The 17,856-nt window shown below is 46.8% G+C and overlaps 1 protein-coding gene across 1 annotated transcript in view; it reads left to right on the plus strand.

Annotated features, from left to right (window-relative positions):
• The first annotated feature begins 87 nt into the window (after positions 1-87).
• The window catches only part of LOC104413724 (CUB and sushi domain-containing protein 2-like), a 188,317-nt gene continuing 170,548 nt past the window's right edge, over positions 88-17,856 (plus strand). Inside the window, exon 1 of the mRNA XM_010024797.1 lies at positions 88-160. Coding sequence (XP_010023099.1) covers positions 88-160 — 73 coding nt within the window. The remainder of the gene's footprint in view (positions 161-17,856) is intronic.

Consider the following 17,856-nt stretch of genomic DNA (forward strand, 5'->3'; position numbering starts at 1 on the left):
GACATGCAACCTTCCTTGGGATGGGACAAGCCGGGATGCAGCTGCAGCTTCGGAGAGAACTGGGGGAAATTGGGGCTCTTTGCTGTCATGACGGTGGAGCTGAGCTCCTGGAGCCGGGTGCTGCTGCTCTCCGTGGGGCTGCTGACTGTCTCGGTCACCGGTAAGTGGAATGCAAAAAGCTGGCAACTTTATGAGCGTTTTTCTTCCTGCTCCTTAGATCAAAGGAACACTGTTAATCCTCTTTGGAGGTGGGGGGGGGATGACACTGTGTGTGTGCATACACTTGCGTGGCAGCACATGCTTCCCTGTAGTGTTCAATAAGGAGTATATTTTCTTTAGACCTTTGTAGCTCTGTACAAGATAGTTTCCTTCTGTAGCCCTTGGGAACAACAATTTCAAGCGAAGGGGTAATAGAAGGTGGCTTTATTTGATCCCGTTCCCCTGCTCTGGTGGGTCAAATCACTTGTGCACAGTTGCTGTATGCTATGGAAGATGACTGTGAAAAATGCCATCACGGTTTCTCCCTCTGCCTTTTCCTTGCGTCTTAATTCAGTATTTGTCCATAGCTGATAGAATAGATTTAGAATGCCTTGCATGAAGATGGAAACACTTCTCTCTTACTCCTCCTGCCTTTAAGTTGCTATCTCTTATATGAGCTCTTTGGCCTCAGCATCACGTTTTTTTGTGAAATAGGAGTATATTGACTGGAAAGATAGCAAGAGAAGACTTGAATTTGGGGGGAGTTTGCTTATGGCTCCTCCCTGGTTTTCGCAATTGCCCTTGTAGCAAAAGCATATCTAAGGACTGAAGTTTTTCTGGTGTAAACAGCAAATATTTAGGGACTGTCCTCCTGTGTGTAGGAGGAGGAAGAGTGGGAGAGCTGCATGTTGTCAGTGTCTGCTTTCAGCACGGTGCAGTGCTCCGGTTTCCCGGAGTTTCTAAGTAACATTTGCCTTGTCTGCTGTCTCTAGGCTGGAGGAATGTGTGTTTGTGTGTTGATGTGTGTGAAAGCTTCCTGGGTTTGGGCTTTCTGGGAAAACTTTATCTGGAATGTAACACTGATGCTATGATGTCAGGCAGATCCAGAATAAGTATTAACTGCTCCTCCCGAGGACTCTTGCAGTGGATCTGAAGAGTTTTGCTGACTGGAAGTATCTTATTAGGAAAGAGTATAAAACCATTTAAAAACCTATAGGTCCTAGTGAAGGATCAATATTTGGTGAATACTTTTCCTTTCTTCAGCGGGAACATTTAGCCTTTGCACAAGACAGAAGCATTCCAGCAGCTTCTGTTGTGCTTTTCTGGAACAAGTAGACCGATGCAGAGATACCTAAATACATGATTCACTGTATCAGGGGTTTACAGCTTCTCGTCTTGTAAGCTGCCTGTAGGTTGTTTGTACTAGGTCTTGCAGGCTTCTTTCTGTATGCTTGATCAGGATACAATCCTGTCTTCCCAGGCCCCCAGCTCCCTTCTCTCTGCATTTAGTGCTGCCTGTTCTGGATCCTTCACCCGGAGCTTGGTGCTCAGTGTTTTTCTTTGTGAGCAGATGATCATCTGCAAAAGCTTTTTAGACCTCCGATGTTTATTTGCATCACAGTTGGAGACATTGGTCAGTAGCTCCTCTTTTTAAACACATTCTGCAATCCTGTAACGATCTTTTTGTCAAAGCAAGAAACCAACTTTGAAATCAGTAGCTTAGTGCTTGGTACCCAGATCATAGTCAATGCACATGGGGTGAGTGCACCCGCCTTCTGCAGTGTCCACGGTGGTTTTAGGGTGTAATCCCAGAAGGTAACTTTAGTCTGGGCTTGGGCTTCTCGTACCTTTGTTGAGCAGATGCTGAACCTCCATGGAGCAGAGTTCCTGAGATGCTTCAGTTCTCACCCCGCTTGTTCTTCAGGGTTGGTGTAGGTAGTAATAACCAAGAGTACCCATAGTGTGGCAGTAGAGCTGTATATGTAAAACTACCAGTTAGTAGTTCTGGTTGTCTTCAAAATACAGGGAGAGAAACCGAGCTCGCAGCACATCAGCTGTGCTGTGTCAGTCGTCCTGTTGCCCAGTCATGTCTTCCTAAAACATGGCCCACAAGGATGTGCCTTCTTCAGCTGCTGCTGTGTCTGAAGGCAAGAAATGGAGCTTCTGTTTGTGCCAAGAGCCCACCGAGCTGTAGGGAGGTGGTGGTTTGTGAATGCTGGAGTTCATTGCCTATGAGGGAGAGGAAGTGGCTTGTGTAGTTTCCCCTTTTAGTTTTAAGGGTTTAAGGGCGCAGTAATGGCTTGCAGAGGGCACTGAATTTGGCTGTGAGCTGACAGTGATCATACAATGTGTGTGGTGATTCTGAAATGGTATTTCTTGGTTGTCAGAACGGGTGGGATCAGGAATGGTTTTCCTTTCTGTTCTTTCCTTAGTAATTAGCTATGCATAGGCAGTAGGAGGTGCATATCGGGTATGTATTGGCCAGGTTTGCATGGACATACACATACGCAATGTTTTTGGAAGGCCTATTATAAAGGGGGTCTCGATACCATTATTTACACACTCTGCCTTGCTGGTCAGCATCGTGTTTTGTACTGGGTTATAGAAAGATGCACTGGCTTGAAATAGGCTCTAATCAATTTAAACCCATTGATGGGAGATAGTTTGGGGCAGACTCTTCCTCTGAAGAGGGGAGGAGCAGGAAGCTGTTGATGGATTCTGATGTATGTATTTATGTTGTAAATCATCCTTCTATTTTGTTCTGTTACCTGGAATCTCCACAGGATGAAGAGTGATTCAGGGGCGCTTTCTCTGCCAGGCAGGGAGCTTCAGGGTGAAATACTCAGTGATTTGAGTATATTTTTCTTTTCAAGGGGGGTAAGGGCCTGAGACATGAGCTCTCTGAAGTGGTGGGTAGGTGTGCTTTTGTAGGGGGGAAGTCAATGGTCACCAGCCTGATTACAATTTGATTGTGTCATATGATGGAACAACAATATTTTATGGCAATAGCTGAGCATATCGTTTTGATCTGAGTCCTACTATTGCTGAAGCAGTGGGAATATCGGAGCTAAACTGAATGAATGATTGCCATGTGTACTCATTCATGTCTTGCTCTTGCCTTTTGTTCCTGGGAAGGAGTCGCTTATGGAAAACATTCAGAGGGTACAGCTCTTGGGATCAGGCTGGCTTCTTGGTCCCTGGATTGGGAATGCAGCATTGTGTTGATGTACCTTGTCCTTGATACTGGGAGAAGAGGATACGTCATCTGGACTATAGGTTTTCATCACTTCACACTGGCGTAACATAGGTGATCCTCAGGTGGATGGGAATAGGGCCCAATCCTTCTGTCTGCATTGCCTGTAGATATGATGCTGGGCCACCACTGTGTTAGCTGGAACATTGTCAATATGGTCTCTCATCTCTTGATAGTGGTGTGCACACTGAGTTCTCAGTGAAGAACACCCAAATCCAGCGTGTTTTCTTCCATGGAAGTATGTGCCCATAATGATGGGTAGAGAAGTGGGAAGAGGTAGCTTGGACTCTGCTTCAAGCCTTGGATGTTTGGGTCAATTCGTAGAGTCACAGAATCATTTAGGTTGGAAAAGACCTTTAAGATCTTAGAGTCCTACTGTTAACCCAGCACTGCCAAGTCCCCCATGCTGTGGTACCAGCTTGCTGTGGCATCAGAGGCAAATCACTGCACTTCTGCCTCCCTCTTCTTTGTGGTCATCGAGTTTGTCATTCCAGGTGCTTTGCTGTGCAACTGTTTGTTGTACTGTCATGCTGAGATTTAGTCATTTGTTTTGGCCTGGGCTCTCGGTGCTGCTGCAGAATACCTGAGCTCCGGGTGTCCTGGCCATGGAGCTTGGTCTCTGCCGGGTCAGGTACCTCCGAGGGGAATTCTGCCTGCAGCTGGTTGGTGGTTCTGGCTGAGCCAGTCTGCAGGGGCTCGGAGGGGGATGTCTGCTCAGCTGATCCTCCACTTGTCTGCGAGGTTCTGTCAGAAGAAGGCGCTTGTCAGAATGGGTGTGGGGAATGTGGTCCAGGCGATCTGCCATAGAGCCCTGTGGATATGCTTTTGCCGGGGTGGTTTAGGGCTCAGGGTGCAGTTGAGCTGTTACCAGGTGATCGTAGCATCCCTGCAGTAGAGAATACATTTTCTTGTGCAGAAGTGACTGCTATTAAGCTGATTTTAGGGACAAGTGTAGACTAGGTCTTCCCCCCAGGTTGCTGTTAACCACATGTGCTCCAGGGATCTGCGATGCTGGATTTCTGCATGGTGCCCGCTGCCTTGCTCTGCTTCCCCAGAGACCCGCTGGGAGACGTCAAATTTCACAGCTGTACTTGTGTTCCTGCTGCTGCCCCCCCCACTCCCACTTAAATTTGGCATGGATCTTGACCAGAGGAAGAGGTTATGATGATGTTGATGGTTAGACAAGTTTTGGGGAAGGTCGGGCAGCCAAAATCCATAACGCTGTCTGTAACAATCCAGCCAGTGCAGTGAGGCACTTCTGCAGAGTGGCCTGGAGAGAGTCTCGTCTTTATACTGCTTCCATCAGGGGCAGCGAAGCCCTGAGCTACTTTTCTCATAGGAGATCCTCTCTGGACATGCAAAGGATGTTCCCAGATCTAGACCAGTACTGGATTAGGACTTAAGGGTTTTTAGGACTATGCAGCTAACCTTTTGACCTTTCTCTGCAACACACACTTGAGAGGCATATTGTACAGGTGTAGCATGTATAGAGGTTTTGGGGGGAAAGCTGCAATAGATGTTGTATAATCCTCCTTTCCTATAGTATTACATGAAAAGTCTGAACTCCGTTTTTATCAGAAGTGTCCCGAGACATAGGGCTGGGGCGATTTTTCATATGCTGTAGTGAGATCATGACAAAGCTGTGTTCAGCTGAGTGGATTTTGAATGCTTCTTCTCAACTAGCCTTCATGTTCCCAGGTACTGGGAGGTTCAGAAATACCATGAATAGGCCTAGATTTGAATTAGCCTTTTTCCCAACAAAGTGTAGCGAATTCAAATGGAAGGGGAAAGATGGCACTTTAAGGGCTACAAAAAAGAAATACTGAGTAACAAAGCTTCTGTACTGCTTGGATTGGTGAGTCCAGCATTGAGTTGGGTGTTTGACACATCCAGCAGGCAACAGTGGCAGAGGTGGTGTACTCATGTGTGTTGGCTCCAACACCCAACGCTTGGGTGCAGGTGAGGGATGGGAAGGTTAACAGCATCAGGCTTTTAAAAGCTTTAAAGCCAAGTAAAGCTTTTGCTCTGCCCAGAAAGAGTGGCCACAGGACCAGAGAGCTCATCAATCCTGTGTGTTAACTGGGGTGTTGTAGTCTAGCTCAGGGTTTTAATGAAGTCTCTGTATTGCTGCTTATTGAAATGTTCCCCTTAAATAGATTTATTGAGAACTCCGGCATGTGCACTTAGTACTTGTCACTTGGATATTACAGTGTCTAAGTCCAGCCAGTGGGGCTTGTATGATGCCATTCAATACCTTTGGAAACCTCTTTTAGAGTAGAGGCAAACATCAAATTAATGGGCTTTCCTAATAAAGCACTCACGTAACCCAAGTCAGTGGTAAATCCAGAGTATTGAGGGGGCTGTGGAGGTGGCAGGGAGAATCCTGCTGTTGCCTGCTCAGTACCTGCTACAGGAGCCATGTGGGAGTCCTCTTCTGTCGTGGTGCTTTGACAGGAGCGTGACATGATGTGCCGACTCCTGCTCTGAGCTCACGAGTACAGAGGGATGGAGGAACCTGTGCCCTGCACAGCCTGAGCCACCCTCTGAGTGCCGGGGGCAGCCCCGGGAGCCACCTCTCCCGTGGGAAGCACCTTGCTTTACACACTGAGTGACTTGCACAAGGGCACTGGGAAGTGGTGGCAGAGCAACAAAGATGTGAGTCCAGGCTTGAGCACAGGGTCCTTTTCCTGTTTTGTTGCTTAATTCTCCACAAAGGAGTGCGAAGCTACTTGTTGTGAGGTAATTTCAATGCAAAGATCAGGGTGTTTCTGAGGCCTCCTGCAGGGGTGAGTGCCTGCTTTGAGGAGTAGGCACTTGTATGGCACACAGAGATTCAAGAAAGTGATAGTAGCACCCACAGTTTGTGTGTTTACACAGTTTCTGGGGGAGTGAAGTACAGTGCAATTATGGAAATCAATGTACTTCGCTTGCAGTAAACATGATGCAGTGCAGTAATCTGTAAAATAGATGTGCTTTTGCCATGCTATGCAGTGGCAGGCTGATGTGATAGTGGTTAATGTGTAATTGGGAAAATCCCATTGATTAAAGAAATCAAATTAACTCTGTTTCAGTCCCTTTGCTGCTGCCGTGGACACAGGCAGCCAGAATGGAGACGTGTGCTGCAGGGAGCGTGGATGTAATACTTTATGTCTCCCTTGCATGAAAGTGGAAAAGAGGCTTTTGGGATTCCCCCCACCCCCTTCAATGTGGCTTTGCAATGAACAGTGTAGTGTTCATCCCTTCTTCCCAGGGTGGGTGCCTTCCCGACTCAGCCCCTTGCAGTAGTGGTTGCAGGGATTTGCTGTCCTTACCAGATACAGACATCCCCACTGCAGTCATAAACTAACTGCCTGGTTTTGGGTGCACCCCACTGTTGTCTGCTGGATGGAAAGAGAAGTAGAGGCTGTGTCAGAGTCCTGCTGCCTCTGGCGACTTCCTAGAGGTCAGGATAATCATGGAGCAGGGAGATCTGATGGTCTGTGCCTTCACTGGAAGAGGAGAAGGATCTTGAGGCCTGGAGCAGCTGTGGTTGCCAGGGAGATGTGTGATAGGAGAGTAATTAAATAAATCCTTGCCATTATTGACTGCAAAAATCTGCTTGAAAATGAACTGATGACCTGGGGTTGGAGGAAATGAGTGTTTAGGCAGTTGAAGGAAGGGGGAGCTTACAGTATGGTAATGCGTGAGCAGTCATTCCTATGTGCTTAGTGTGGTGTAAACATACAGCTGGAGGCAGCCCTTGTCCGTAGGGGTGTCCAGTCTTCACTATCAGTGATGGACATAATTCTTGAGTGCTGCAGGACTGTGAAGATAGGTGGATACCATAGCACAGAGGGGCTTCCTGCCTGCACTGCTGGCAGTCTGCTTCTGCAGCCAGGCTTGTCCAGGAGCAGTACATGAGAAAGGCAACCAGTGTCACCAGGAAACAGCTTTCTGCTTGTCCGTGCGTAAGACTGGCCTTGACAAGGATGCTGCTGTGCCGGACTCCTAGGCTGGGGCTTCCCCAAGTTCTGCCAAAGCCTGGTACCTCAACCTTCACTGGCACGTGGGCTTCAATTCTTGGTGACAGCGGTAACCAGAAGGAAATGAAGAGCATCCTATAAAAGCGATCTTTAAGGTCCCTTCCACCCCTAACTGTTCTGTACCCTGCTGGCAAGGTTCTTTCCTCCCCTCCATCTAAAGGAGGCTTTGCTGCTCGTGCTTTGTTATTAGCCCCCTAAGAGGAGGCACTGGGCAGAAGCAGCTTCTGCAAGCACAGGGAAGGTGGGAGGCAGAGCCAGATGCAGCACGGCTCAGCCAAGGTGATGCAGCAGGTTGGCTGTGGAGCAGGCTCAGTGGTGTGACTCCTGTGTGTGGCTGCCTGCTCAGCAGCAGCGCTGGTGCTTCTGACAGGGAGGTTTTTGAGATGCTTTTCACCGTGCAGATGAGCTCTGGGGTGTATCTGTGCTGGTGGATGTGAAGGTGTTTTACAGTAGTTACACTGAAACAGACCAGTTTCTCGATCCATTTATCAAAGTGCCTGGAGTTCCCATTTCCAGGCAGATGAAACAACAATGAATATCAAATAAAGGTGTCTTTATCCAGAAAACTTTAAAACAGAAGAGGAAGAAGATGGGTTCTTCTGGCCTCTGGCTTGCATTAGTGCTCCAGAATGTTAAGTGTGTTGTGGCCTAATGAAATGGCTTTATTTGAGTGTCATCCACCTGCCTTAGTGCCACCTACATTTCTTAGCTGCTTCCCAGTCGTCATCAGGATGTTTCACCAAACGCGGGTCACAGCCTGGTAATCCTGGTGCCGTCAGTGCCCGGAGCCAGTTGCGTTAGAAGGTGTGGGAAGCACTAAAATAAACGAGAAAGATGAGTTAATCACGGCCAGAGAATTAGCCACAACTGGGGATTTTCCGGTTCAGTGCGCTCTTGTTGTTTGCACGCCCTCTCTTGACTTGCAGGAGTCGTTAAAGCCCAGTTCTTGCTGTTTTCCATGGCTTGTTGGCACTTACAAATCCTTGAGGGGGTGAGCCTTAGTCATTCCCTTTCACTTCCCCATCTGTACAATGGGGCTAAGGAGAACTTGCAAAACCCTACAACAGTTCACAGATTTATTCTGCAGAGAGATCTCGGATGTTTGTGAGGAGCTTTCAGCAGATACAAATTGCTCTAGGTTGATTAGCTGCACGAGTTTTATGCTCTTGGTTCTCTCCCTTGATTGCTTGGAGTGAATTCAACCATTTAATGTACACTTTGGGATTAATTGTGAGTGACATTGGGGTGGAAGCTGTCTGTCTGCTACTGAACTTCAAGAAGTATTCATGGCAAAAAAATCAAAGTCAAATATAATCAAATGCAGTTTCTGTTCCAGCAAGGATGTGCTCGGCTCCTTCTGCAATTCTGTATCCCTGGTACGCTTCTTCTATCTTTATAGCCACATTTGTGCCTTTTATCAAACGACTGCAGCCCAGCTTCCAAGAGGTGAGGGTGGGAGGCTTGTAGCAGGCTAAGAATTTGCTGGAAGCATCAGGGAATTGGATACTGGTCTTCAGTAAAAGCAGGGTATGGGCAGAAAGGACTGTCTGGAACTTCAGATTTTAACCTGCTACACACTTTGGCTTTGAAGCACTTAAATTGTGCGAGCTTCAGCTTCTTGTCTATAGAGTGGAAAATGATAGAATTACAGAGCCATAGACTTTCTTGGGTTGGAAGGGACCTTAAAGGTCACCCAGTCCCAACCCTCATTGCTGCAGGGCAAAGGAGGATCTAGGCCTTTGTTAAACTGAGGCTTGCTCTGCCACTGGTGAGCAGTTAAAGCCAAGCTGGAGGTACAGAAAATGGAGGCTCATTTTTTCTGTAACAAAGGCACAATTCGATGTTCTGTTCCCATTTGATGCACCAAATTATAGTATCAAGAAAAATATATTTCCTAGAAAGGAACTCTTCAGAAGGATAATGAAGCCCCATGCTTCCCAAAGTCAGTGCCATTTTTAAAGATGCTACTTGCATCATGCAGCATATTGTTTATATCCCTCTATTGTTGTTTTGTCTCCATTAGGGAAAGGGTAGGCACTGACTGTGGACACTGGACATCTGTCAGCGACCATCCTGGGATGTTTTCATTAAAGTTAAGCACCACTTGGAGAAGGACTCAGTCTGTTAATATTAAGATAATGTCCACCTGCTGAAATAATAAGCACTGGAAGGGTAGGGAGTTTGTCCCTAAATAAAGACTTGGGGCTTCATTTCTAACGTTGGGTTTAACTCTCAACCTCCAAAGGCAGCAGCCCTGGAATGATCAAAGAGTGTTGTGCAAATCATGCAGCTCTTCAAAGGATGGTAAAGCAGCTGTATTGGATTTGAAGTGCTCCAGAAAACGCTTTATGGGAGGGTCTGTCATTTGTTCCTACTAAGTGCTGTGACAGTCTTAAATTAGAGAACAAATTATGACCCTTTTTGCCCAGGAATCTAACGCTGAGGGCTGTTACGGGGAGTTTCCCCCTTTTTACCATGAGTGCAGTTGGCAAATAAGACAAGAAATACCTAGTTTGAACCTACAGGTCGATTCCATTCACCCCTTGTTAAGTCTTTGACTGAGAGCTATGTAGATTGAAAAAGAAAGCTATTGATCTGCTTTTGGGTTTGAAAGCTAAGATTAAGTAGAATATGTCTGAGTGAAAATGAGGTTTTAAATGGAGGAGGTGAAAGAAAATTAAAGTAGTATGACATAACGGTAATGGAAATAAGTTCTTGGTTTCCTTGTTAGTTGTACACAGGTGGAGTTCACGGGATGCTGAAGTATGGAACTGAGTTGGACTTTGCATATGAGCAGCTTCAGCCACTGGAGCTGGTGGCAGGTCGGTACCTAGTGTGCAAGTTGTCCTAACGTGGGTCAGTCAGTCTGGTGCAGAGTCAGAGCATCCAGCAGTTGCCAAGCTTGTGTTTGGACAGAGGGGCAGGTGTCCTTAGAACAGAGCTGAGAGTTTCAGCTGTTGTACACGTGGAATTCATGTGTAAAGGGACCGAAACTTTCAATGTAATTGAAATGTTTCCCTTTTTCTACAGATAATCCATTCAAAATCTTTTGTAGCTATTTATTGTCCCATTGGGTGAACTGAATTAACTTTCCTCTGTACTGTCAACTTGTGACTTCCATTGATTGCTCAAGGTGACAAGTAGGCATTAGGTAATAAATATCAAGTGCAGCAGCACTTAAAGGAAGTGAATGGGAAAGTGCTGCTAACGGAATCAAGTAAAAATTGGATTTATATCCCAACAAAAATTCCCTGGAGAAATTGCCTTCTGTTTGCCTCTTTTTGTAATTCAAATATGATAATACAAGTGCAAGCTGTTGTAACACAAATGCCTGGCAGAGTGTTTTGGTGGAAGATCTCGAAGCACTTGTAAAATGTACAGAACCTTTCTCTTCAGAGACTGGGGGGGATGAGAATTGTGGGAGAAGTGAAAAGCTTTTAATAAGTGCAGTCTCTGCTTACTCAGGATTCTTCTGTTTTTTTTTAATATCTGAAGATATGAGATTCTGGACACTAGTGACAGCTACTTTGCTGCTTATGGAATTAGCTGAATATTAGAAGTCAGTTTTTCTGTGTCATCATCTATAGGACTTCTCTGTCTCCTTTCTGTTCTGAGCCTAACGTGCTAAAACAGCACTGTGGCTTCACTGCAGCTCCCAGAAGTACATATACTAGACTTGTGTAACTTCTGTGCTTTCCATATAGTTATAAGTGCATGAAAATATACCCAGCTTTATCTACTGATGTTTAAAGATACAAGCTAGAAACTGAAACATGATGGGGAGGGAAAAAAATACTTGCAACTCCCTCTGAGCTTAGGACAGACTTGTTTCTATATCCACTGTGTTACTCTCTTTAAACTGTCAGTTCTCCATCAGTGTAATGATGAAATTGTTTAAGATTGTGAGAGTTTCAAGGATTGAGGTCTGCTTAGTTATTATGAGACGAGATTTGTAGCTGGGTCAGAGATATCTCTTGGAGCAAGTTCCATCCTCTGTGGCCTTGAGGGAGCATTGAACTTTATAGATGGGGACACAGCTTCATAACTAATGGCAAATGAAATTGCAGCTACTTTTAAGTCTTTTCATCATAGCATGGATTTGGTAACAGGCGGAATAAAGACTAATGATGAAAATCTATCAGGAGGAAGTCTTTCAGTGAGGCCTTCAGTGTGATTTGTGGGCTGGATTTCACCTTGAACCTTGTTTCACCTTTCTTACCTTTTTTGAGATAAAGGAGTCCTAACACCTGAGATGAAAATGAGTTTGTTTGAGCACAACAGATAAGCCATTTAAATGCAAATATTCTCCTACTGGAAAATAATTGAGATACAAATTGAGAAGTTTGGTTTGGAGTTAATAATTAGCACCTTAAAAATGAGAGTGAGTGAAAATGCTGCTTGTGAGTGGAGTCTGTTTGCAGAGGTTTGTGCGCGAGTTTGTGATCAAACAAACTTCCCTTCTCTGAGTCCTCGGTTGTGTGTTAACTGCTGGGTGAAGCACCGGGCCTGTGGGACATGGGTAAAATCTGAGAGTCACAGAATTCCCATCTCGGGAATTGCAGGCACAGCAGAAACCCCTGTGCCATGTGCATAGATGGTGGGACTGGAGTTGAGGAAAAACTAAATCTTCCCTGTGTTCATTTTACAGATGCAGAGGGAAAATACGAGTGAAATTTTCAGAAGCCTTTGAATCATGCTGAACATTTTCATTGAGTCTTGAGCTCCCAGGGCAAGATTTGCAGGGATGTTTAGATGCCTAAGTAAGTGTATAGGTGCCCAGTGGGCTTTTATAAGAGGGTATATTAGCTGCAAAACTCGGGTGCATTTGTAAAGGCTACAGAGCATCTGTCTGCAATTCTTTGGTTGTAAAAAGATGTTTGTAAACCTGGTCCACTTTAATTCCTGTTGAAAAGGGACTTGTGGTCCTTGGGCGAACTCATCTTGGTTTTGTGAAGTCTTGCACAAAGGAGTTACCTGATCTCATTGATACCTTGCCATGAGGCCAGGGTCACATCGGGGCCCCCCAAGCTCCGTCTTAACCATGTGCCAAACCATCCTGTATCAGGCTTGGTGTCGAATAAGAAGTGCGCAAGCTTGCGTGGTGCTGCAAACCATTCTGTTACTGGAGCAGGGGGCAGCACTTCTCTGGCTCGCTTTGAAATGTGAAACATAAGCACTTGAAAGGAGACTGATGGTGGGATTAGATGAAAGGATATTGGGGCAATTGAAAAGCCATGAAGGGAAGTGGCAGGGAGAGGCAGTGAGGCTGTTCCTCACACTGGAGACAGCTCGGGAAGGCCATGCATTAATTGGTTAATGCTTGTGAAGTGCTTTGAAGCTGGAAATAGCTATATAAGTGCTTGGTATTATTATTATGCTGACAATGGCTGTGTCGAGGAGCCGTGGTGCTCGGGGAGCAGTCAAAATTGATTAAGAGACAATTCTGAAAGAGAAAGTTTTGAAGGGAGAAAATTACATCCCTTGAGAAGAGGCTGTTCTGGCTGAGCATTGGGATAACTGTTACTTCTCCGAGCTGAGCAGATGATTTCAAGTAATGCATGGTCTGCCCAAGGTTCCGGTTTAATCGGGAATTAATGCAGCTGTGAACTTCTGCAGGTAATTATTGTTCTTTGGGCTGTAGAGTGGCTGCTGGGAGGGGTGGGACTGTTGCAAGCATTAGCACAGCTGTGTTCAGGCTTGTCTGGGGTGTGAAGGTCACACCATGGCTAGTTGGAAGCCTCATCTGTGGGCGATTGCAGGTTTTCAGTTACTGCTGTTTAAAAGCATCCCACACTTGCAGTCCTGGAGGTGCCTGTGTCATCTAGATCAAATACTTGACGCCAAGCAGATGGATGAGAGCTTCCCCTATCCTGTGTCTAGTGCTGGAGAGAGGAGGCCCCATCCCATGTCCTGCTGCAGATACGTGGAAACACCTGCAGCCTCTGACTTTGCTTAAATCATTACTGTTGTGAAGAAGCCCTAGGCCAAAATTCATATCCAAACTGTGCAAGGCTCATGGCCAAGAACAGCCACTCCTGCTTGCTTGTGGGGATGTCGTTTCTCTTTCCCCTTGTCTCCTGCTGCTCTTGGCTTCCTGCAGTGCCTGGTATTCAGCTAAACTCCCAAACAATTGGTGTTGCTGCGTGCCAAAGGCATGAATGTTGTGAAGGGAAGGGAGAGATTGAATGGTGGCTCCTAGTGAAGCCAGGGAGCAGCAAGCTAGTTTGTCTGCAATATTGCCAAACTATTACCTAGTTGTTCAGCACTCAAAGACATGTCTGTATATGTAAAACCAGGGGGGTTCCCTCCCCTTTCTGTTTCTGCCAAGGCTGCCCTGCATTAAGCCGCGCTTGAGCTGGTGCATGTGTGCCTGTGCCTAGCAACTGTCCCTAGCAACGCCAGGCAGCGGGACCGAGCCGCTGGCTGCCGGGAGCCGGTCAGAATGGTAATTTGTGATGAGAGATGCTGGAGCCTCTTTTCAGGAGGCTTCCAAAGCCTTGGTCAGAATTTCCTGACCCTTCAGGCTTTCTTGAACGCCTCCGGACAGCTTTCTGCTGCCCCTCTGCAGGAATCAGACCAGCTAGAGCTGCCTGGTAGCTAAACCTTCGGTTGGTGTGTTTGGAAACCTTTCTTAATGGTCTTTCAGCCAAGGCACGTTGCCTTGCACTTGGGGTGGGGTGAACTGCATACATGTGAACAGGTCCTGTGACACAGCCAGTGCACCACCACAGTGCATCTGAAGCTGCTGTGTGTAACACGCTCCTGCATTAACAGAGGGGCAAGACTTAAAATAGGTAACATCTGCTCTAGGAGGTGGATCTGCTGCTCTTAGAAGCAGCTCTGAGAGTGTGCTTCATGCTGAACCCAGGCAAGACACAAACTAGAGCTTGCAACAATGGATGTTGGGCTCTGTAGCAGAAGTGTGAATCCTGATCAAGTCTGGGTATGTATGTTGTATACACACTGCACAGATGAAAGAGCCTCTCCCTTGCTGGTGGCTCTGAGGGCATTGTTAGTGCCGGACTCCTGCCTGCTATCTGACAAAGTGGCGTTTTCCCCTCTTGTCACCTCTGAAGCAAGTCACCAGGCTGTTCATGCTCATGTGAGATGGGGTGGTCAGTTTGTGCTGAAGGATGCTGATGGAGAGACAGAAGAGTGAAGGATCTTGTGTAGCCCTGCTTGTCTCTGGGGTGGATTTGCAGTCAGCAGGCGTGTTTGCTGTGTAGAGCAGTAAAGTGTGCGAGCGTTTCCTCCGGCGCTGAGTGCACGGTGCTCTGGAGGGGGAGCTGGAATGCCACCAGGGCCAGCCGTGTCAGCACTGCGGCGTGCTCAGGATGGGGCTCTGGGTGCCCCGGCCAGGCTTAGATGTGCCCCATGGCGGGCTCAGCAGCAGCTCTGGGTGTATGTCTGGGTACTGTTTGCTGGTTGATTCTGTGGCATTTTGATTGCAGGAGCCTCATGTGAGTTACAGGAGAGGAGGCTCTTTAGTCTGGCTCCACATATGCTCCAGATCCCCCTGGGTTCCCTGTGAATGGCTACGTGAAGACTTGTAAGTGGAGCTCAGCAATAGCACAGCTCCTTTCCCAGGTGCTTCTTTTTCAGATCTGAGGAAGCGAAAAACAGGCTGGTTCCCCAAAGGACTAGAGAGGAGTATCACCACCTTCTTGCAGAGGAAGCACAGCCTGGAGGTGTGAGAAGTACCCGGTTGTGTTTGTGTTCAATGCTGACTGCAAATGCTTCATTCATGTGGCCGTACAAGCCAGCCTTTGGGTTTATGTGATGTTTATTGTATGGGATAGAGTGGGAAGAAACACAGATCTTCAGCTTACATGAGGAATCTTACTCTCAAGTCCTCTGCTCTGGTTTGAAGCAAGTACAAAGAGATACCGACATGGCAAATCTTTATGCTGATAAAGCTCAACTCGGCTTAAAGCAGGGTGAGCAGGGGGGTGTTTGGCCTCGCTGACAGGATTCCTGTGCTTTGTTCCCTGTTAAAAGGTTCAGGGGTTTCTTTCTCTCTGTGTATGTTCCTTGCATCAACAAACTCCCCTCACTTGGCTAAACCCGCTCTCTGTAGGTCAGAAGAGCGTGGAAACAACCTCTCCTTTTGTGATGCAGCCGGAGCAGGCAGAGTCCATTTCACTCTGCTCAACGGGCATCTTTTGGGAGCCTTCCAGATGAAGGGATCAGTGTGGCCTTTGTCACTGGGGGTTTCACGGAGGACGGTGAAGAGTGAGACGTGGTGAAAAGGTACCGAGGCATTTGTGCTGGGAGCAGCTAGTAATGTAGTCATCGAATTCCTCCTCGGTATTGGCCAAGCAACGTTTTCTTTGTGTGTGCTTGAAATGTTTTGTAACGTTTCATCTGTTGCTGTCCACTGGATGTGGACCAGGTGGTGTGTGAGGCCCGTGTCTCTCCAAGTACCTAATCTGAGTCAGGGCAAATAAAAGGCAGTATTTTTTAAGATCACTGCTGTAAACAGGAAAATATATATTCATTAACGTGTCTTGATGATCACAGGTTATATTAATATTTACTCTGGTACTACTTATGGGAAAAAGAATGTGTTACCAGGGGTTTCCAGATGCCTATTGCACAACTCCAAAGTGATTTTTTAGTATCTTCTATTCTTAGTCCTTCAGCCCTCCTGCCTCCCTTTCTAACAGTAAACCTGGAAGGAATCCATCTCCCTTCCCCTCACCATGTGCATACCTTTACTCCTAAATACTTGTCCTGTTTTCTAGCTTGCTTTCATTCTGTTTGGATTGTAAGCTTTACAGATGGTAAAGTGGTATATAAATCTGCAGGAGTGATTGAGAAAGATACAGGAGGCACCTGGGGAAAGCCAGCACGACGCCGTGATGTCTGTTTGATAACCCGACAGGGTACGTGTCCCGGTACTCGCTGCAGAACAGCTCGAGTTCTTACAGCCACACAACAGGTAGCGTGGCTTTGATCTGTAAGAAGATTAAGAAGATTGATAGCAATCTTTTAATTAAAAAGAATAATAAATCTGATGGGGGTCTTGAAGACTCGAGTCCCTTTTGTTTCCAGGTCATTCCAGGGTAGGGCTGAAGCAGGCTGGCAGGACACAGCCTGTGTCAGGTCAGCATGCCATGCTGTGAAGAACAGAGGACTTCAGCCTCGAGGGAAGATCTGGCAGCTTGTTGTGACCAGTGTGCTCACTTAGGCAATTTCTAGCTTAACCAGATGAGGCATTACTCTCCAGCAGCTGAAGTCTGTGGCCTCTCAGCATGTCAGGGGACAGCAGTGCAGCTGTACGACAGGACATATGTGCACTGTCATGTTCTTGTGACTTCAAGTTTTGTCCTGCAACGGTTTTGATGTTACCTGAAATGGGATGTTTCCTTTTTCCTCTGCGGCATGTCAGAACGCCTGTGACCTTTCTAGGCTCAATCATGGAGTACAAACCCAAAGTATAATAAAGAAGAAAAGACTTCTTTGAAGGAGGTTAGCTTGGTGTGGAGGAGGCAGTGGACTGGTGGGATGGCAGTTGGCATCCCAACCATGTGCCATGAGGCCATGTTCACCTGGGGATTGGGTTTAGCTGCAGCACTTTCCAGTTCTTGGCTTCACACTTCAGGGCAGCTACAGAAGAGCTGGAGAGAGCCCAGAGCCTCACTTGGGGGTTCAGAAACTTCATCAAACAAGGAAGCACTGAACAGGTTGGATTCATTTATTCTATAACGGTGCTTTTCCACCATTGTCAACCTCAACATTTCCTGTGTTAGGTGCCTTTATTTCTCTGTAGGTGCTTATTGCGCTTCCAGAGAGCTTAAAAGAACAGACATGAGGCTGTTTTCCTTCCTTGCCTTCCACAGATGCCCACAGTCATTATGAGCTGTGGGCTGAAAATCACCTGTCTTGGGAGGAGATGCCTGGGGAGAGCTGACTGTTCTTTGAGTCCAGTGTAGGCAGGAGAAAGTGCCGTGGTCTGAAGTAATAACAGGATGAATCTGGGCCAGGCATTAAGGAAATTGAGAGCTACGATGCCTTTGTTCAGCTTTTTCCTAATCCAAAATATGTGTCATTTTGAAGGAATGTTGGAAATGCTACATGGCCGCAGAACAGTGTGACAAGGCATGAGGATGTGGCAGCAAGAGCTGGAAGTTCCAGGCTTGACTTCCCATTTCTGTGCAAGTATTTCCAGTTTCCAGCTGTGAGGTGGCTTGTTGGAGCTCCTCCTGGGGCCCTGCAGGGGCAGCAGTGTGACCGGACGTCCCAAATGTGGAGAGAGAACAGGGATGTTTTTTCAAGACTGTTTTTGTTTGGGAGAGCAAGGGAGGGCACATGTGGGGAAAACTAAGTATGTTCTTACAGTGTCTTCACCATCATCTTCTCTGTTCTCTGCTTGGGAAGCCCTTCAAACTGAATTATTTTGCTGACGTTGGAGCAATGCCTAAGTGTAAGATACCTCTGCGATAACAGACTAAAACCTTGGGCAGCACTAAAAGGGACAAAGCGATGACAGAGGGGAGCGGAAGACTCTTGGAATAGAAGGGAAGTAAAGTCTCTCTCCAGTGATGAAGTTGAAGGTTTCAGGAATTATATGTTTGATTTGCTGTGCCATCCTGCTGACAA

Source organism: Nestor notabilis, unplaced genomic scaffold, assembly GCF_000696875.1.
Source record: "Nestor notabilis isolate BGI_N333 unplaced genomic scaffold, ASM69687v1 scaffold5272, whole genome shotgun sequence".
Classification (NCBI taxonomy): domain Eukaryota; kingdom Metazoa; phylum Chordata; class Aves; order Psittaciformes; family Psittacidae; genus Nestor; species Nestor notabilis.